This window comes from Rhamphochromis longiceps, linkage group LG20, assembly GCF_057381845.1.
Source record: "Rhamphochromis longiceps isolate RC_006_pf linkage group LG20, R_longiceps_female_GT1.1, whole genome shotgun sequence".
Taxonomy (NCBI): domain Eukaryota; kingdom Metazoa; phylum Chordata; class Actinopteri; order Cichliformes; family Cichlidae; genus Rhamphochromis; species Rhamphochromis longiceps.
Window position 1 is genome coordinate 29,242,569 of NC_140576.1, and position 22,166 is coordinate 29,264,734.

The 22,166-nt window shown below is 44.6% G+C and overlaps 1 protein-coding gene across 5 annotated transcripts in view; it reads left to right on the forward strand.

Moving 5' to 3' along the window:
- The window catches only part of prkcz (protein kinase C, zeta), a 99,443-nt gene that overhangs the window by 46,607 nt on the left and 30,670 nt on the right, over positions 1-22,166 (forward strand). For 4 of the 5 annotated variants that reach the window (XM_085392705.1, XM_085392708.1, XM_085392704.1 and 1 more), the window contains exons 5-10: positions 6,067-6,152; positions 14,081-14,212; positions 15,612-15,702; positions 16,622-16,674; positions 16,804-16,998; positions 20,522-20,619. In XM_085392705.1, coding sequence (XP_085248831.1) covers positions 6,067-6,152; positions 14,081-14,212; positions 15,612-15,702; positions 16,622-16,674; positions 16,804-16,998; positions 20,522-20,619 — 655 coding nt within the window. Of the gene's footprint in view, positions 1-774; positions 905-6,066; positions 6,153-14,080; positions 14,213-15,611; positions 15,703-16,621; positions 16,675-16,803; positions 16,999-20,521; positions 20,620-22,166 lie in introns of those variants that run through there. The other variant, XM_085392706.1, reaches the window with a different exon arrangement.

The following is a 22,166-nucleotide window of genomic DNA, read 5'->3' on the forward strand; positions in this document are numbered from 1 at the left end:
AATTTGTTTCATAGGCTGAAGTTCCCAATCACACCATGCTCACATATTCTTTTATGAAACAAGAACTTTTCACAGATTTCTAAGGCAGCATGTTGGCGAGTGTTTGCTTTAACAGCAGAGGGTGCAGCAAACAAACCTGAGGACACGCCCTGCATCTGTGATTATCTCAGGATAAGATTCAAAGGTGGCTCCTGAATAAAAACTGCTCATACATAAATAATACATAAACAGTTCATATTGTCACAGTTCATTTGATTCCGTAGAAAGTTCGTATAAAGTTGTCCATAATAATCCCATAATAATAATGATAATAATAATGAAGATTTTATGGGACTTTGTTGTGTAGTTTTGTCTCCTTCTCTTCCAGCACAGTAAGTCTGTTGTGTTATCACAGACGGTCTAACGGTGTCAAAAACACCTCGGGGCTGTTTTATTGATCTGCTTCAGCTTCTTTGGGAGCCAATAATAGCCTCGCTTTATGTAACAGCCTTAAAAACTGGCAGCAGAGAGTAACTTGGCCCAGTCGGTCTGTATTTCCTGAGAACGTGCTCGCTGTGTCGCTGATGAACGCTGCTGCTAATTCCTTTAAGAGTCAGTGAAAACAATCAGTTTGACTCTTAAAGCTCGCTGTTTCCTTTTTTCTGCGCGAGTCTGAGGGGAGGGGTGGGTGTTGTTGGTAACGTATATGCTGCTACTTTCCTGTTAGTGAGAGGAACAATGTCTGGAAGTGAGTCAAACCCTTGTAAATGTCCTGTTCTGGAGAGATTTGGTAGTACCACCCTGCTCTCCTGCTCCACAGCTCGCTGCGTAAGTCACAGTATATCTCCGATAGGCTGTCTGCTCGTCTTCATCCCTCCAGTGGACAAGATGGCGGGACTGTGTGCTTTGGCCTTTGCATCTGGAGGTATGGTATCGTTTGATTCGCCTGCTCTGCTTTGCTCATTCACTTTGGGCCATTCTTACTATCACCTTGGCAGAAATGTGGGACAATGCAACACTTGTTCTCCTCAGGGGTATGCTGTACTAGGTCAGCTCTTTGAAGCTTTGCCAGTCAGTGCAAGTGAAGTGTAGCAGAGTTTACAGCACATTTGGGCTGTGAGAGGTCCTGTGATGGTTCTTTAATGGGAGGCATGGAGCTCTAACCACAGTCGACTGTTTGTGTTTCACAGCTGCTCATCTGAATTTTAACACCTAAAAGAACATGGATGAGACCGGGGAATCCCATTGGTCTATTTACCATATCTTGTGGTTAACACCAATGTTTGAGTTAAAACTGCACAATATCACGATGCTGACAGGGGCATCATGCTAACTCTCAGGTTAACATTACCCTCGTTCTCCAGCACTATGCATCTACTAGTTCCTTCAACAATACTCTTACTTTACCAAGCACATGATCTTTTCACTGGCTGACTGAGATGTGCTCCTGCTGTGTCCGAGGCTAGGAGTCGAGTCAGGCTGTCATTTTAAATTCAACTCAGTTCTTGCCTCAAGCCACTTTATATTGTAAGGTAAAGACCCTGCAGTATTAGAAAGCAAATCATTAGCAAGCAGTTGTTGACAGTGGGAAGGAAAAACTACCGTGTAAGAGGAAGAAACCTGCGGCAGAAGCAGGCTCAGGACAGAGGGTCGGGGTAGAGACGGGACAAACTGTAGGAGAGACGGCCATACTTTAACCGATTTATAAACACAGAGGAGCAAAGAGGAAATGCTCAGTGTATCATGGGAAGCCCCTCAGCAGCCCAAGCATATTGCACCATAAGTAGGGGGTTGTTCAGGATCACCTGATCCAGCCCAACTATAAGCTTTATCACACAGCTTTCAGTCTAATCTGTCTCCTGAATCCACACCAGGACCTGGTTCCACAGGTGGCCTTCACATGCTTACACGCAGGTGTATTCTTTGAAGCATCTCTTTTGGGGCCAGTGCCTTTAAAGAAGCCGTTTACATATTCGCAGCCATTGAATATTGATCGATTGTGATGTATTAGTTTGAGTGGTAGAGCCACTCTGTTAACACAGTAATCAAATACAGTGCACTGAGAATGAAAACACTGAAACTGAGAGTGTGTCCTAATGATCCTGGCCATGTCAGAGGGGACACGTGTCAGTGACACAGGCCCACACAGGATCTGAGTGGATAAAACATTCCCCCACAGTGCAGCTGTGGTGCACAGACACCAGAGCAGTGTTTGCAGCAGCCTGTAACCATCAGTCTTTCTACTGATTTATTATTATCCATCCATCCATTCGCTTCCGCTTATCCTTTTCAGGGTCGCGGGGGGCGCTGGAGCCTATCCCAGCTGTCATAGGGCGAAAGGCGGGGTACACCCTGGACAGGTCGCCAGTCTGTCGCAGGGCTAACACATAGGGACAGACAACCATTCACACTCACATTCACACCTAGTGGCAATTTGGATTATTCAATTAACCTATCCCCACAAGCTGCATGTCTTTGGACGGTGGGAGGAAGCCGGAGTACCCGGAGAGAACCCACGCAAACACGGGGAGAACACGCAAACTCCACACAGAAAGACCCCGGCCTGATGGTGGAATTGAACTCAGGACCTTCTTGCTGTGCGGCAACAGTGCTAACCACCGTGCTGCCCCATATTTATTATTAATGCTCTGATTATGAAGGTTCCCCCCGACAAGTCTGTATGGCACAAAGGAGGAAACTCGTGTGTTGAAGCTCCTTCTGTCTCATGGTTTTATCAACACACTGAGCTAATTGTTGCAATTTACCACTTTGCACTTAATGATTTAATCATACTGTATTTAGCATTGTGTGGGCATGTGCTGTGTGTTAAATCACACATAGGTTTCCTCACACGTCTCCCCACATTAGCATGTGGTGTCTCATCCCCATCTCCCTCACCCACCAGTAAGAAGAAAATAGTGGGTAACTATGGAAACACACTGCAGTGGTTCTCTTTTTCTTTGGAGGGCTTAAGAAGATTTAAGGGAGTTCACAGACAAAACTGTAAAGAGCGAGGCCTGTTTGTGCTTCAGATCTCCACAGCCTGGCTTCACACAGACCCAAAGCAGCCACAGCTTCTTGTTGTTTGTGCATTAAACATAGCAGAGTCACTCTACAGCAGGGCTACTTTAGTGACGCGAGGTCTCTGTGACTTCAGTTTTGCCTTTAATGCCCAGTAAGCTGGTCATGCTTTGGTGCATTTCAGTCCTTGTTTCTATGGTTCTCATGTGCAAATAGAAACGAGCGCTTCATTTTTGGCTTGGACGAGGCTCGCACCACACTGCACGCTTTAAAGTGACGTGCAAGCAAGATAGCTACACCAGCTGCTCATTAATCAGCCAGTCACATAGCTTTAAGCCTGTAAACATGGACGACCTGCAGAAATTCAAAGTAAACATTAGAATTCTGTGTGGCTGACCTCGACCATCCATGGTGACCACAGCGTGCCCATTTTATCTATGTGCACAGCATGCACGCCAGCTCCAAGGCAACAGCACAAGCATGCAGTATATGGAGGTGATGCACTGTCCCAGCTGCTGCTCTGCAGAGGTGTCAGCCCCTACGTCAGCTCAGCACTAAGAGTGGATAAGGATATCGATTCAGGAGTCACTGATCCACCTCGCTAACATCTACACCGAAAATCTGAGGAGTAACAGGGACTGAAGGAACAACTGGAGCAGCTGCACAGATCCCTCACACTGCCTGGCCTGTGGTAGAGGACCTTAGCCTGATGAACACACAAATACTGTTTTATATATTACACACACAGTGATGCTGAACATGAGAATGCACAGACGTGTACACGACGCAGAGTAGAAATCAGATTCAGCACCACGGTGAGGTCTGCTTTCAGAAGATTTATCGTCTGTTTGCACCTTTACTGACAGGTTCTGACATCCTCATGACAACATGAGCATGGGTTACCATGGCAACAGAGGCAAAAGATGTGTGAGTGGAGGACGTTATTAGGCCACGCCCATCACTGGAGAAACTAACTAGACTGGAAACCTAGTACAGATGGGGATGGGGGGGGGGGGGGTACACTGGGAGAGCAGCTAATGAATAATTAGTGAGAGGGGAGATGGTGATGCCACATGGCTGTGGCTCATACTGTGGTGAGGTGGTTGTGTTGGGTTGTTGGAGTAAACTGCAGGAGGCGACACACACAGGCTGTGCCTGAGGCTGTGTAACATGCTGCTGCTCAGCACTATGCTCTTTAGTAACAACTCTATGAAGTCTTATGAAGATTGAGTTTAATGAAATGAAAAGTAGTATTGTTCTTTTCAGTGAGAAGGTATCTGACCTGACAGGGACAGATCAGCTTTGTGGGTGTAAGATGTCATCATGCTTATTTCTGCTTTTGTTTTAATGAACTGGTCACAGGTAATATTCACTGGTGTAATGCTAACTGTCAGCATACATTTTGATGAGTTAATGACACTCATGGTGAACTCAGCCATAGTAAAAATGACTACAGCGTGTTGAGTGGTGTAGCAGTCCGTGGAAACGGTGTCGTCTTCTGACTAAAGGCTTAAATCCCGATGATGTCACCAGTTTGGAAGTCAGTGTGAGGACTGGATGGTGACTTTTTTTGTCTCTGGGTGACTCTGCTATTATTCCCTTGTTGGATGATGGTGCAGCCTGGATGGGTCTTTGGAGAACAGGTGATTTATTCTCTTGGCCGGAGCTGTGAGCCTGTGTTTGGCAGCTTCTAGAGCCACACTCATGGACACCTGGTACTAGGAGTGATCTGTGAGGCAACATATGCAAGTATCTGCACGAGGACTTTGTGCTCTTTGTTGGGGTCTTACCTGAGTCTCACCACAATCTTCATCCTCAGCTCAGCAGGTCCGTCTGTCATTGGTGACTGTGCATTAACCAGTCCACTTCTGCTCTGTTCTCCCAGGGCTGGCTCCATACTGTTGTTCCCACTGTGCTGTAGCTGTCTTCTATTATTACTGTTATTGCAGTGAGCTACTCGGTGCTTCTCACCCATAGCTGCTATATGCATATAACCCCTCTCACTGCGGTGGCTGGTATAGTAGCAGTCTGTGGTGGCCAATAATACGGTTTCATGTTTGGGGGTTGGAGTCCTCTTTCATACAGTATCAACAGTGTTGGTTTGAGTGAGTGTATCAGAGAGGATTCGGGTTGTAGGAGACCGCACTGATAAACAGGGCTTTTATAACTGGTTGTAACGTTTCTTTTTTATTCTTTCATAGTTTAGAGGATTTAGTATTGTTGATGTTATAAGAAAACTGCCCACACGACTCAGCTTCATGCATTATGTTGGAAATGTTAGCAGGTCGGTTTGATTACAAATGTGAGGACTTGTTGTTGTTGTTGTTGTTGTTCTCCAGTTTGGATACCAGAAGAGTTTCTCTGTATTAAGCCATCAACACCTTTGTGTGCAGCAGGTGAGGCAACATCTGACAAAGCAGCATTGTGTGAGGATGGAAGCACACATGACAGCAATGTGATGAAATAATCCTGCAGAGAATAAACACAAACAGAAGTCTTTATAGTGCTTCTTCATTCCATTCAATGAGCCTGATAATATTAATGACAGTGTGTCTGATAGGATTGTTTCAGACGGTCACACTATTGATGAGCCCAGGAAAGCCTTTGTAATAATGTTAAATATTGTTTCCAACAGCAGCAGCTCTCACACATCTAAATGAAGCAGCAGTTTATTTTTAGCTGACTGCACGGTCCTGTTATAAATAGCTTCACCGTCACAGTGTCGTCTGAATAAAAGGAATTATAAGGTACTGATGAGTTTATTCATCGGGTAAAACAAGCAGTGATGGAGGCGCTGAGGGAGAAACATGAAGGGAGGAGATTGAAGAGTGGTGAGGGAGGGCGTGGAGAAGGCAGAGCAGTGTGAGCTTTTACTGCTGTAGAGAAACCCGACGCTGATCTTCCCCCCTCGCTCAAACTCTGATGTTGTGCATGAAACCTGGACCTTTACCTCACTTTTTACCTGATTGTATCACTTTTTTCTTTTATCTTAGCTCCCCCTCCATCCCTCTCTCAATTAGTCCCTCATCATGCTACAGCTCTACAACCGTTTCCTCTCTCTCCTAGAATCGATCTACCGACGGGGGGCCAGAAGATGGAGGAAGCTCTACCGAGTGAACGGACATCTCTTCCAGGCCAAACGCTTTAACAGGGTGAGTGTCCTCAGGTCTTACTAATGCTCACTGGCACCTGAGGAGAACACTGGGTAACGGCTGCACTCTGCCTCGCTCAGGGTCATTCGAGCCACTGGAGATATATAATGTTAACCGTTGCTGTAGCCGTGCGTATGAACATCTGCCCTGTGCCAGTCTGGACTTGCAACATATGAAGCAAGTAAGAGGCGACAGATGTGTGTGTGTAGTTGCAGCTGGTAGAGCATCCGTTAGCAGCTTTGCCTTGTCTGAAAAAAGTATATTAGATTGTTTTAGTCACCAAATACTGACACTGGTGTTTGTGCTGCTGTATTTTTGGCCTCATGTGTCCAAAGAGCGTCCAGACGGGTCAGGCTGTGTTCAGGTGTGTTTAACCCTGAGCGTTACAGGGTGTGACGTACACACCTGAATGACAGCACCTAGCTGAAGCAGACACAGTAAGGACCGCTAACTACTGAAGTTAGTGGTGTTAGTGCAAGATGCTGCTGAGCGACGTGTCAGGAGGGTGAATATAGGCTCTGACCTGGACTGTCTATTACTGTGAAAATAAAAGGTTTAGTTGGGGAAACTGTTACTTTGTGGTAATTATTTATAAATATCATGATTTAGTGTGTTACACTGGTATGTTTGTGTCATAAACATCCTGCATTTAAATGATGACAGGTAACCCAGTCACCTCACAGCTAAGCTGTTTGAACACTGGTGCATAATTCACGGTGTCCTCGTTGTGGCTGGTTTCCTCATCTCAGCTCAGACCTGGAAACAAGTGGGTGTCTCTGTGTGGGATAGTTTTCCATTTGATGTTGCCTCAGCGAACATGATGATGAATGAGGCCAGCCCTGTGGTTTAGAGGATGATATTTGGTGTTCCTGTGTCAGGACAATATGCCCATGATCATGGAAATGTAAACGCCCTCCAATCAGTGCACACAGTTTCACAGACAGAGCTGTGTGCTTGTTTTCCTGGTTTGTAATCCAGCTTGGAGTGAGATGGATTACAGGGAAGTAGAAACAGTACGACGGGATCTAAACCCTGGGACCCAGACTCACCACAGAGACAGAACAAACAAACTCAAAACAAAACAAACTCTAAGAACTGTAAATGAATTTGACACTGCACAACTACCACTGGTTTAGGAGAGGATGAGCAGAGACAGGTCTCCTGCCTGGCTGCATAGAATGAAAAGCAGATGTGGAACACTCCCCTAAACCCCTCACATCTACCACCATGGCAGAGTGACGTGGGAGGAAATATTCCATCCACGGTCGTTTCCTGTCGTAATCCTGCTGAACTTTCTCCAAGATAGCCCAGTGTTCACCACAGCTGAACACTCAGCTGCTAACAGCCTGACAGCGATCTTTTCTCCACAGGGGGTGTCATCTGCCTGCATTTCTAGCTTTATCTTATACTCAAGTGCTTCTGGCATTACTGTGGCAGTGGTGTATAAAAGCTCACTGGTTTCCATGGTGGTGATAGTGGGGATATGGTGCAGAGGTCTTCCAGAGACCATCCAGGACAGAATTCCAGGATGTAAGATAAAAGCTGGTAGGATGTAGACTGAGAGGCACAATCAGGTGGGTGGGATAGTGTACAGGTGGTTTCATCAGATTCCTGGCACAAATCTCTCGATCCATTCCCCCCATCACTGGACCAGAGGTGGTTCCACCTTAGGTAGGCGAGCAGCAGCCGTGCTCCCATTCTTCACGACAGCCAGTGTCACAATGACCAGTTAACCTGACATGTGTGTCTTTCACTGTGAGAGGAAGCTGGTGTACCCCCAGAGAACCCACACAGCTGTGAAGATGGGAACATACAGAACCCACACTACACCAAGTCACGTTTACTTCTATCACAGCTTTAATCTAAAATGCTTTCAGTGACTCCACAGCTCTTACAGGTAATACCCATCCTGCCACGGTGACACGATTAAACCTTTATTAGAAGCCAAACATTACGCTGCACACATGTATTCACCAGCTGCCCACTGCTTGTCACCACTCAAGTCTTTTCCACATGTGGTAAATCAGTTTGATTGGACAGCATATTGAAAGCATCAGCCTGAGCAGTTCTGTGAGCTCGGCTTGTCATGGCTTCCAACACACGAGGCAGTGAGACACACAGCTTCACATTCCTAGTTTTACTGAACCTTCATGGGCTTTGTGGTGCATATTAATCAGGCATTTAACTAATTTAGCATACAAAGACTGTGCAGCTGTGGCATGTAAAGAGTGTTGTGTATAGATATTTAGATTTATAGATTGGGGCACATTAGGAAATGTACATCAAGTCAGGAGATGTTCCTGCTGTTTCCTTCATGAATTCATAACAGCAGGCGCCTGAATTGTTAAACAGCTGGCTCTCAGACTGGGACTTGTGTGACTGTTGCTATGCCAGCTCCCAGGATTGGTTACTGTGTTGTCCTCAGGATATAAATAAGAGCTGAGGAGAAGTAGGCCAAATTTCTCCTCCTTTCTCTCACTCTCTCTCTTTACATCTGCGTCCCTCCCTCTCCGTCTGATGTTTTCAGAGGCAAAGCTGCTCTCTGGCTCTCTCCCCTCTGACATCGTGGGCTGTCTTTAGCTCCTGTTTCCCATGTGATGAGGACGGCGTTGGAGGATGACTGACAGCGTCCTCTCATGGAACAAAATCCACACAAGCAAACACAAAACATGCTAGCTCAAACGTGAGAGGAGCATGTTTGTGACTGCTGGTTACAGATGTGTAAACCGAATCAGATGAAGTATATTATATTGTATCTTTAGCTTTCTAGCCTGGTCTTTTTCCCACAGTGACGTCAGTTACACTGGGCGTAATGAGGAGTGGGACAGAGAGTTGTTCATGGTTGACCTTTGTATCCTCAGTGAACAGCATCCATATACAGGACCTGCAGGTGTTGGGCACTGGGCTTAAAACAAAGCCATTTTCAGGCAGACACAGGTTTGCCACATGTATTCACTCATCTGCCTTCACATGCATATGAACTTGAGTCACACCCCATTGTTAATCCATAGGGTTTCATATATGATGGTGGCCCAACCTTGGCAGCTATAACAGTTTCATCTCATCTGGGAATGTTGAAGCTTTTGGAGTGTTTATGGGATTTTTGAGTGTTCTTCCAGAATCTGTGCGGTCAGACACAGCACACACGAGTGTCTCGCAGTCGCTGCTCTGATTCATCCCAAAGGTGGATGAGATCTTGGGTTGAGGTCATGACTCTGTGCAGGCCAGTCAGCTCAGTCATGTCTTTATGGAGCTGCTTTGTGCACTGGTGTGCAGTCTTAGAGGCCATCCCCAAACTGTTCCCACGAAGTTGGAAACATGAAGTCGTCCCAGATGTCTTGGTATGCTGAAGCATTTCTTTAAAGGAAACTGCTGACACACAACCCCACACGAAAATACCTCCTACACCAAACCTAAAACCTGGCACATGTAGTCAGATCAGCACCGTTCTCATGGCAACCGTCAAACTCATATTCACCCATCGAATTGCCAGATGGAGAAGTAGCTCAGGAGGTAGAGCAGGTCATACAGTGATCGGAGGTTGGGGGTTCGAGTCCTGTCTCCCTTGGGTTAGTAAGCACTTAAAGCCATAGAAGGAAGTGGATGGGTGAATGTAGCATGTTGTATTGAGGTGCTTTGAGCTCTCTGGGAGAGTAGAAAAGTGTTTTGTAAGAATCAGACCAGTTCCCATTTGTTACTCTGTGCTTCTGCCAGCTGAAATGCATGTGAGGCTTTGCTTTGAGCTCGGTGGTGTAAGGCTTGGATGGAGCTGCTCAGCCATGAAGCTGTTCTTCAGCTAATATGAAGGTCACGACCTCTGCATCCTTGGACCCCACTCTGTGGTTTTACGTGCCATATCACTGTCGCTGAGTTGCTGTCATTCCCAATCACTTCCTCTTTGTTATAATACCTCTAACAGTTTTGGAGTGTTTAGTAGTGAGGAAACTTTCTGACTGGACTGTTTGCACACGTGGCATCCTGTAACTGTACCATGCTGGAGTTCAGTACAGTAGTAAGGATGGTGGTTTCTGGGGCACATTATATTCTGTAAATGATGCTTTGCTGTTGTAACGGCCTGATTCTGTGCAGGTGTTATCAGTTATTTTGCTCTGATGAGTTTTCTTAAAAGCAAAGCAGACAGCACATCATTTCTCAGCAATATTAGGCCCGTCAGTGTGCGGGCACTCGCACGATCTGTACCACTGCCTGCTGGGATCAATCGATAAAGCGCCTTCTGCTCCTTAATCTGAAGCTGCAGGCAGCTGCAGGACTTTGGACCTCCACGTGACAAGCACAGCTCTGAGAGATGCTTCTCCCCTGTGCTGGTTTCTATCCCAGCTTATTCTGACTGGTTTATTACATGTTCTTAAAAGCTGGTGACCTCTCTGAGTCTTGGAAACACCAAATGCTGCCACGTAGATGACAAGAATACACACGAGTCATCATAAACATTGCTGATCATCACATTAACAGTGGCAGAGGCCAAGGTGTGGTTTGCAGAGTCAGTATGTTGGAGAAGAGTGGTGTGCACTAATACACCACTTACTGTCCTCTAATGTCCTGGAGCCTGACACTGCAGGGTTCCCCGTACAGCCACATGTATGTGCTCTGCAGCAGCGCAGAGCAGTGAGATCCAGCTAAGTCAGGGACAGCGTTTGGGGTGAGCCGTTCTGATGCACCAGAGAAACTAGAGCAACTTTAGTCAGTTTTACAGTGTTTCACTGTTCTGTCTCAAGGAGACTGCGTGTATTATCATGTACAGACGTGTACGTACACTCATCATGGCCATGTAATATTTAATCATTTAACCAGTGTAAATATGGGTCAGTTTTTTTGGTATTTTTATGCTGATGTCAGTCAAGGGCTGATATCCAGTCAGCGTACAGGTGCATCTGTACCTGTGATTATTCTCATGTTGGTGTTTGTATCATCCAAAAAAATCCTAAAAAGAACCCGAAGCTTAGATTTACATCGCTGTCAGGCTGGGTGTGGGTGAAAGTTTGCGCTTTAACTCTGTTTAGTGTTCGAGGAAAAGGACTTGAAGTCTTTGCTGAAGCATTTCCATGGTAATAGAGTACTGACTGGGACTTTGTTCTTTACAATGATGTCAGTACAGCCGAGCACACACTCTGCATCTCAAGTGTTCACTTCCCAGGGAGACGGTTTGGTGACAGCCTGCCCAGAGACACCGAGCAGCTTTGGTACAACTACACAGAAAGGACTCCACACCAAGTCATGTAACAGAGTAAACTTACAATAAGCCTTGGCCTGGCCGAGGACACGAGGAGGAAGGACGAGTCTGAGTTAGAGACACGTACATAAAGGGTGAGGCTGAGGTTGTGCAGTCCAGTTAGAAATCTATCGTATTAATAACATTACAAATCCATATTTTCAGCATGAAGTAGTGTCTGTGACCCTACAGGAACTCGGCTGAAATAAAACTCGGGGCTAACTCCATGGCTAATGGTGACTAGCCAGCAGTCCAGCATTGGACCAACACCATGCTTAAGCACCTCCTACCAGAACAAACCATAGAAACATTAACTCACATTAACTCGTGAAAGCAAAAAGAAGATACTATAATTATCATTTTAAAAATCATGGTAATTAGTAAATATATAAAATATCCAACCACTTAAAAATACACACTACCGCTCAAAAGTTTAAGAAAACCCAAAATTTTCCAGTTTTTTATTGAAAGTGATGCAGTTTATTGTCTCATTGAACTCTGAAATGAAAGCATAGCACAAATAAGTAATTGGAGTTAAAAAAGAAATCATGGAATCAGTTTATAGACCAAAGTGTATTCTAACCTTTAACCCATCAGAGTAGCCTTCTTTGGCAGATATAACAGCTGAAGACAGTCGTGGCTTCTTTCTACAATAGAAATCAAATATTCTCCCATATCTGTAGCAGAAGTTCCCATAAACGTGGACCTTGTAGGTTGCTTTGCTTTCACTCTTCTGTCCAGTTCAAACCAGCTCGATGGGGTTTAAGTCTGGAGACTGTGCTGGACTCCATGTTTTCAAGCTCACCACCTTGTTCTTTGTTCCTGAGGTAGTTCTGGCACAGCTTGGATCTATGTTTTGGGTCTTTATGTTGCTGTAGGATGAAGCCTTGACCAACTAGGCTCATACCAGAGGGTCCTGCATGGTGCTGCACAATGCTGTGGTACGTGTTTTGGTTCAGGGAGCCTCTCACTCTGTACAAGTCACCGACCCTGGATCCAGCAAACAGCCCCAGACCATCACACTTCCTCCTCCATGTTTGACGGTTGACACCACACACTGTGGAACCATCCTTTACCTACTCGACCACAAAGATCCTGTGTGATGAACACAAGGTTTCAAATGTTGATCCATCAGTCCATAATACCTTCTTCCAGTCTTCAGTAGTCCAATGGTGGTGTTTCACGGCCCAGCCAAGCCTCTTTGTCTTATTCTGACGTCTGGCTTTCTTGCTGCAACTCGTCCTGTCAAACCTGCAGCTCAAAGTCTTCTCTTCACAGCTGAAACTGAGACTTTCTTACGACGACCACTATTAAGCTGCTTGAAGCTGTTGTCCTGTGAGCCGCCTATCACACAGCTGTTAACTCTCAGAAACTTGTCCTCTGATTGAGTCGTGTCTTTGGGTCTGCAGACCTCTTCCTGTCAGTTTGTTTCTGAGCCTTTGGATGCTGAAGGAAACTGGACTCACTGACACCTTGACTTTCTTTGCAGTTTCTCTGTAGGACAGACCGACATTTATAAGTGTTATGATGGTCTGTCTCTCTTCCATTGTCAATCACCTTTTTCTCACACACTCACACACGCAGCATTTGAAACATTAGTATTAGATACATGTTGTCACACTTCCATGTTTCAGATTATCAAACAAATATTAACATTAGACCAACAGGAATAAACACAAACTGCAGTTTTTACACCTCAGCCATAAAAAGGTGTGATGTCATCACCCTCCTGGGTTGGCGGTGATGACATGTCTATGGCTACGTTCACACTGCAGGAAAAAGCGCATCAAATTCGACTTTTTTTGACCCTATGCGACCCATATCCCATCATGGTATGACAGTGTGAACAGCACACATCCGATATTTTCAAATCCGATCTGGGTCACTTTCGTATGTGGTGCTGAATCCGATACATATCTGATGTTTCAGAAAGCGACTGCTGTTTGAACGGTCATGTCGCATTAAATCGGTCTTTTACGTCACCGACACAAGACAGACGGCAATTATCAGCACTGGAGAAGATATCGTGAACGCTTCCTGGCCATCCGGTGAAACTGTTGGGAAGACAACGTTGGAGAAACGTGAACATTTAATTTGTATTGTATAATCTGCAGATTCTGACAGAAATCTGCAACTATCCTTTGAAGCACTGCTCCTCTCTAAAACAGCAATAAGGATGATTATTAGGCCATATGTAAATAACAAAATAACTTAAAGTAAAATTGGGAAACGTAAAGTCCAAAACAAGTGGGCCATCAGTCAAACAATACTGTTGGTCTGGGTGTAAACAGAGCGCGTTCTGTGTGACATCTTTTGCGCATGCGGGCCGCTTTGAGCATTCACACTAGAGCGCGTTTGCTGTCACATTTTATTTGTAGTGTGAACGAGCAGACAGCACAGTCTCCGTCTTGTTGTTTATGAAGACAGAGTTCTGTTGTTGAAAATGTCTTTTGATTTTCTCTGTTATAAATGAACGATGTGTATTTATTCTGTCGTGATAATAATTGTATTAAAATAAATACTGATTACAAACGTGGATGTTTGCAGCTGTGTTTGTGCTATTCAGCCATAAAGGCTAACTATGAAAATCAGACTCCTCATTTAAACGATGAAGAGTCTCATTGTCCGTCCTGTAGTGGCAAAGTTTGACTTTGACATATATGTTCTGCTAAAAAGGGTGCATGTTTTTGTCTTACAGAAAGCCTACTGTGCCCACTGTAGTGACAGGATATGGGGGCTGGGCAGTCAGGGCTACAAGTGTATCACCTGCAAACTGCTGGTCCATAAGCGCTGTCACAGACTCATCCCTCAGACCTGCCAAAGGCTTATGGTGAGTATGTGATTATGCCCATTAAATTGCACAGAGGCTCCTGTTGTCTGCATGGATCATTGTGAAAGCTTTTTCCCTCCCTGGACAAAGAACCGTTCAAAGAAACCATCAAAAGCCCAAAATTACCATGACACTCATATCAGTGAGGGGTGTGTGTAAACTGTGGACATGCAAAGAATAATCTTTAACCTTAGGTGCACTCAGTGATTGACCCTTCTTTGGTCATAGGTGGATAGAGAGCAGCTGTTACACTGGCCCTGTTGTTTAATCTCTTTAATTTGTTAGCAGTAGGCTAATAATGTAGAGCAAAAGTTAGCTAGTCAGTGTTACTGATGGGACTAATTATGTTCTCAAGCTGTTGTCAAACATTAAGGTGGAGGCCATGGCAGGGATTGTTGAACAGCTACTGCATCAAAGTCCCTCCCAACCAATCAGATTGCACTATTTGGGAACATTCAATCTCCTTTCCCATCAGAGTGAACACAGTGTCAGACCAACGCTGGAAACAGTGTAACAAGTAGTTGTTTTAAGTATCAGGTTAATATGTTAGAGCTCTCAAACTCTATATGTTAAACTGAAGTTTGACTCTCTCAGGGTTAATTCATTACCCGGAGTCATTCTGAGTCAGTCAGCTCTCAGTGTAAATAAAGTGAGTGAAACTGAAACCTCTTGCTTTGGGCTCAGCATACTGTGCTAATCTTGCGTCACAGTAGCACCTTTCAGGCCTCAGCATCAAGTGGAACCACACAGGTTCTGCACAGGAGCAACAACAAAACACAGCAGAACAGTTTGTCACAAATGTCTTTAAAATGTACTTGTGTTTGGTGTGTGTGCTGCTTTACATGAGATTCAAAGATCAAGTAGTGATGTCTTATCTTATCAGTGAAGCAGTTTATAAAAAGGAATTAAAATGGTTTTGAAACAGCTGAGAAACAACAAGCTAGTCTTTCAAACAAGTCTTTCTTCAAAGACCAGCAATATAGTGATATCCTAACTGATACAAAACAAGGACGGCGTGACCACAGACCAGTGTGCTCCACGTAGTCAATCCATTAGAGCGCTATGCAAGCTTCTGGCCAAACAGAAAGATCCAAAATTTTGACCCCAATCACCCAAATCCTGAGCAGAAAATCAATGCAGTCAATGGAGTATGTGCTCCGCGACTGTGCTGCTATCTTCACTGCCTTTTTTCCTGGATAAGATTAAATCCCTTTTCTGGAGAAACCCCCACACTTCATTAGAGCAGCAACATTTCTGCCCATGAGCTGAAATACAGACCTCGCCCTGAGCGTAAACATGAGCCATCATCCACTCGTCCAGGACTGCACAGCCATGACGGGATATCTGATAGGGCATGTTGCAAAGAAATGCAGGTGAATATCTGAAATCTTTTCTTCAGGATCCAGTCATGCCATCACAGAAGCCCCCTTCAGATGCCCAGAGTGCCGAGGTGGACCTTCCACTGGATGACACAGAGGACACAGATGGGAGTAAGATGCATTTCTTTTATATGCCACTGAGTTACCTAAGAAAGCTAATCGTTGTATGAGTGCAGGTTTCTTTGAGATCCAGATGAAAAAGGGAAACTCTGAACTCTGCTGCATTTTTATGAGACATAAGTCAGCAGAGAGCATGACGGGATCCTGGACACAGCATCCAAACCCAGTCCATGCACGTCTAGAAACTGTGGACTACATGTCCCAGTCTGACTGCATTCATGTCCTGGACTGTTTGGACTCTAACACATAGGACATTTAACACTTTTCACACTTTCTGATGTCTTCTGTGGTCCTTCGTAGGCGGTGAACTGACCGTTGGGTGGGCCCTAAGAAATGTTACAATAAAATACAATAGAGTGTAATTTTGTTTGAAATGACTACAAATATTTAGCATAAGAATGCATTTGAGTTTGTCTCAGAGTAACTGTGATATCTGTGGATAAACAGGGTGACAACATCTCTTTGAAAGTACACAAACTCTTTTAAATTTGAGAGTGAATAAAAAATAAAGAAGAGTGCTGTTCTCTACAGAGATGTGCGCCACTACACCAGTTTCTTTAGTGTTTCCTTAAACGACAGCTACTTGTACAATTTATAACTGAGGAGCCCTCAGTGGCCCCTGCTGTCATTTTACGAGTCCCCAAAGAAATGAGTACCAGAGTGGCTGCTTGGACCAGTGGGCCTGGTCTCTTGACTTCTCATTCGCTGTCATCACTTATGTAACTCTGAGATGCTTATGTGTAAACTTGTGCCCATGAGATGCTCTGGGGCCCCTTGTGGATTAGCCTAGTTTGGTAAGAACAGGGGTCTTTATTTTGTGTGCTCTGCCTCCCTCTGCTGGTTGAGGGAAAGAAAGCATTTGCGACAGTCTCCAGATGGTCATAGTTTGGTGTGGATCTGTGTTTTGCAGTACCGTTTTTACCACACAACTGTGCAGTGAATAAAGCAGAAGACGAGACAGAGGTAAGACCGACTCATTAAGGATAATACGCTGATAATGTAAAAGCTGCCCATTCCCTTTGAAAATGACTGTGTGATCATTCTTCTACATAAACTATGCTATTGATGCTATTCTGACCTCTGCCCCTGTAGGATATCAAAGCAGTAGTTGATGGCATCGATGGCATTAAGATATCCCAGGGACTGGCTCTCGGGCTGGCTGACTTTGACCTGATTCGAGTAATAGGACGAGGCAGCTATGCCAAAGTTCTGCTGGTGCGGCTAAAGAAGAACGAGCAGATGTACGCCATGAAGGTGGTGAAAAAGGAGCTGGTCCATGACGACGAGGTGAGAGCACCCGGAGAAACTCTGACTGTAGTACTTAAACCCCTAGAACCACATGAGTACTCGTTAGCAGTAATAGGTTTCTTGTAGCTGGTCACCAGGTTTGCACACATGTCAGGAGGGATTTTAGCACACTCCTCTCTATAGAAACTCTCGAAATCCTGCCGCTTGGCAGCGTGAAGCTTCACCTCCCTCCACAGGTTTTTAATTAAGAATTAATGTCTGGAATCTGGCTAAGCCAATACATGACCTTAGTGCGTGTTTCCTTTAGACACTTCTTTGTTGTTAGAAGACCCATCCATGACCCGTCCTGAGTGTCCAGTGGAGGTCACGGCTTCATCCAAAGCATAATATTTCCACCTGTGTGCTTGAGGGTGGGGTTGGTGTTCTTTGGTTCATACTCAGCACTTCTCTTCCCTCCAAAACACCGCAGGGTGGGTTGATGCCAAAAACCTCATTTCTTTGTTTCATCTGTCCGCAGCATTCTCTCCTGAGCTTTCTCTGAATCATTGAGATCTTCACTGACAAATGTAAGATGACACGTGCCTTCTTCTGAAGGTTGACTTTGCTGCAGGACTTCAGTTCATGGCTGTGTGTTGTGTTACCAGTGGTGTTCTTGGTGACTGTGGTGCCAGCTGCCTTTAGATCATTAACAAGTTTAGGCCTGGTTTTAGCATGGGGGGTCTAGCCAGGACCCTTACTGGATACTGGGTGGAAATCAAACTTGCGACTCCTGCTCCAAAGGTGTGTAGTCTTACTACTACCCTATCCAGCTGCATTCCAGCCTTAAGGAGGCTGACATTGGTTGACATTTGTTGGTCTTCCCATGGGTTTCTGTGGACAGGTGTGCTTTGTAAACAGTAGTTGTATTATATGTAGCGCACAGCTGGTCTGTGAGAGCCTGAATCCTCGGTTTATTGTAGAGGATCAAATAAGTATAAAATATATGCTTTACAACAATAGGTTTCTTGTGCAGCATCCCACTGACAGGCCTGAATTTACAATGTGACCACCGTGTGTTATACAGAAGACTGAGTTAGTGATTGAAAACATCAGAGTTAGTGTTTCTCACTGACTTCTGTACTATTCAGAATCAGAATACTTTATTAATCCCGAAGGAAATTAGGGTTAGTTAGTTTTACAACAGGCAATGCACCCCCTGCTGGACATTGGAGAGAATGCAGGATTTATACTGCTGTGAGTTTTCAGACCTGGAGGCTTCATCCATCTTCATTGTGTTGTAACAGTCCAGAACAACTGACTGAAAACATTAACCACCACAGCTGCAAGCGTAAAAGAAAAACAAGAGAAGGAAAACTACAAACATTAAACACTGAAGGTTTCAAAGATTTCTAAGCACAAAGACTGAGAAGTGTAATGTTTGCCTTCAGGAGGGGATATAACTCTATAAATCAGCCTACGTGGGGACAGCTGTTGCTGTTTTCCTTTTGAAATGCTTTGGAACAGATTTGGTAGACATTAGTAAATTCTTGTATAAAAGTGTGTAAACAGCAGCTTCAGCACCCAGTGATTTCCACTGAAGTCCACATACACAGATGATGTCAGGATCTGTGATGTTGGCACATCCCAGCCACGGACCGCTTTTTTCTGTCTTACATGTAGGGTTGAACTGGACCAGTGGTGGACAGCAGGACACATTTCATTGAGAATGTGGGGAATTTTCAATACTTCTGTTTATATTTTCTCGAATACTCAGAGGGCAGCTGGTTTTGCACGCTGTCTGTTTCATTGTTTTGACCTTGCATGGAGACAGCAGGGCTCTGGAGAGATTTAGGAGCACTAGACTATGTAACAGGTCAATATTCAGAGGAGAGTGGAGGGTAAAAGTTGGAAGTGAAGGGTGACGAGGAAACAGCGGGGAGGTATGAAAATATGAGAATCGGGATTGGCTAAAGGAAGGGAATGGAACTGAGCCAGACACTGGAAGGAAATGGAACAAAGAAGGGGAAATTTGGAGTGGAGGTGGCACAGAGCTGCTGAGGAGGAAGAAGTGAGTGGGTGACTGAAAGCAGCAGATGAAATCCGGGTATAACATCCTCTTTGCAGGGATGAATAACCAGATGAACATGAAGTCTGCATAAATAATGTTCCACAGGCAAAAACATGTTATATTCATAGAAACAGAAGCATTACAAGAGCCAAAGTGTCGTTTCGTTTTCCACGAGTGATGCCCACACCTGCAGCTTTCTTTGAAAGTGTCTCTGACACAGTCTGTCTGCATGGTACGTTAGCAGTACTGACAGCTCCCTGTCCTCCAGGACTGATCATAACCTTAGAAACAACACGTGACTTCTGTGGGTGGATTGTGGATACAATAAGACTCAGTGACTTTGAAATACTTTGAGTCAGCTCTGTTTTCTGTGTTACTCTGATTTCACTTCTTGCTCTCGACTCGTCTGGCTTGCTGGTCTGATAACTCAAAGCTTAGCTTAAGTTAACAGACTCTGATCACGTTCTTTAGACTCTGTGACTTCTCTGCCTCAAAAGTCATCAGGTAGTCCTAGAACATCGTAGCTGAAACATATGTTAAAAGAAAGACAGAGAGAGAGATTGGTAAGGAGGTGAGATAGGCCTGAATACAGAAAGCCTACTGACTGTGCTGTGGTTGTGTGATGAAAGTCCACTAGATGGCAATATTGCTCAACATATAGGCTGAGGACCAGCGTCCTATAACTACAGCATCGTCCATCATCTGACCAGCTCACGTTGTCCCACATGGACACGTTTTATTCCATGACAAAGTTTCACTTTCTGTACAAACAACAATCCACGGACAGCAGGAAGGTGATTCCACTGAGAGTCAAATAGTCTGAAATGTCAGACGTGTTACTATGACTTATTTTGCATAATAATAATAATAATAATAATAATAATAATGGCTGGATGCAGTAATGACTTGACCAAAAGGAATTTTGTATCACGGCACAGTGTACACACACCTGATCACAGTTTAATGATGCTTTAACTCCAGATTCAGAGTCCTCGCTGCAGGCAAAGCACTGAGCAGCATCCATGACATCCTGGGTACTCTGAAGGACTTCTGGGAGTTGGAGTGCTTTCAGCTGTTATTTTGTGACACCTGATTTAGAAAGGCGATTCAGTATAAAGGGTTGGATACGATGAGATGCTGATGTCACAAAATAATGTCAAATTTTGCAGCAAACACTGTAGATTGCATACCTGTAATAACGTCACTTACTATTGGCAGTATTTTAGTCCAAAATTACAAACTGTAGATAAAAGATGGACTTTGGGAAGTGAATGTAAGCCACTGTGGTTCAAGTGCCTTAAACCTGCCATCGTGTTAAAGGACAATAGAGAGCTCTTCTGTTTCCGGAGTTCATGGCTTGCACTCCATTAATCTCCCATTCTGTGTGTGAGGGCTGTTCAAACCAGTGACACCAGTGACCTGATGTATCTCCATCGATCTGTCTGAGAAAGCCTACTGACAAACCGATTGTTCCCACATTATCTGTCTCATGCTGTGTCTGTCTCATCTCTGCAGGATATTGACTGGGTGCAGACAGAGAAGCATGTTTTTGAGCAGGCCTCGACCAATCCCTTCTTAGTCGGCCTCCACTCCTGTTTCCAGACAGAAAGTCGGTAAGAGGATAAAGCTGACTGTGAGCGCTGTCGGGTACAGTGCTTTTCACTAAATACTCCTTTGACGATGGCCCGTTCTTACCTCAGTCTGCTGAAGTAAGCTTAATGTCTAACTTCATATTAACACACAGATTCAAAGTATATGTTCCAGCATACAGACACATATTTAGTCGTACGTCTTCCTACATGCGCACATTAGCTGTAAACTGTGGCTCACGGCTGTGAAGTATAAAAATGAGCTTTGAGCCGTTGTTTAAAACAAAGCACAGATTCAGGCGACCTGATAAACAGATGAAGGCTGTTCCTGAGTAGCTCCACACGTATCTGAAGACAGGTTGACAGTTTTCCAGAAGCTCCTCCCTTTTTTAACTTTGCGTAGTGAACTCTTCAAACTGCTTTCTGGGCCTCAGTGTTTAGTAAGAAAGCACAATGTTGTGGGTCGTTAGGGTTGTGTCACAGCAACAATGCCGCTGCACTCTGACACTGATTCAACTCTGTGTGATCTGTGCAGCGTCCAGCTCAAGGCAGCCCTGGAGCTCCATCATGCACCGAGGTCAAAGTTCAAATGAGTTGTAGTTTGTGTCACTAGGTTTACATTGTGTGTCTAAATTTACTGAATTGAAAGAGATTAGACATTGCGGTGTGTTTTCACAGTGAGGTCATTGTTGTAGTTGGGAAATAACCACGGCTCAGATTTGTAATGTGCTCCATTCAATGGTTCTGCAGATCTATTAAAACCTGTTCATGATGTGAGGACTAAAGGTACTGTTCACACTCAGGACTTTACTGTTTTCCTCAAACAGTGCTGAACCCAGCAGGGCTGCACCCATAACAGCCCTTCATAAAGATCACGTGACCAACAGCTGACACATCAAACAGCTGAACTTTTTTTTACTTTACTATTGTTTTTGTTATGATTTGTAATAAACACTGACAACTTCCCCAAAAGTTCAAAATCTATATAAGGACATTTTCATACATTCAATTTATTTATACATCACAACAACAGTCGCCTCAAGGTGCTTTATATTGTAAGGTAGATCCTACAATAATACATACAGAGAAAAACCCAACAATCACATGACCCCCTATGAGCAAGCACTTTGGCGACAGTGGGAAGGAAAAACTCCCTTTTAACAGGAAGAAACCTCCGGCAGAACTAGGCTCAGGGAGGGGCGGGGCCATCTGCTGTGATTGGTTGGGGTGAGAGAAGGAAGACAGGATAAAGACATGCATACAACATGCAGTGTCACATTTGTCCTCCACAGTATCATCTTAATAACACTTTAGGTGTTATTACATAAACGAAGCTGAATGACTTGCTCATCCAACCATTTCCGCATAGTCTCCTTTGTGGAGCAACACCCCTCCAGGCACCACCTGCAGCTGTACTATATTTCCTCCACAGTGACTCTCCATCATGAATTTTTCGGTGGGGAAGAGGAGGAAAAGACAGGCAGCCAGGTGAAGAGTGGCTGTGCTGGAAACACGTGGTTACGATGTAACATGCACATGCTGTGGAACTGCTCAGGTCGTTTGTGTCTCAC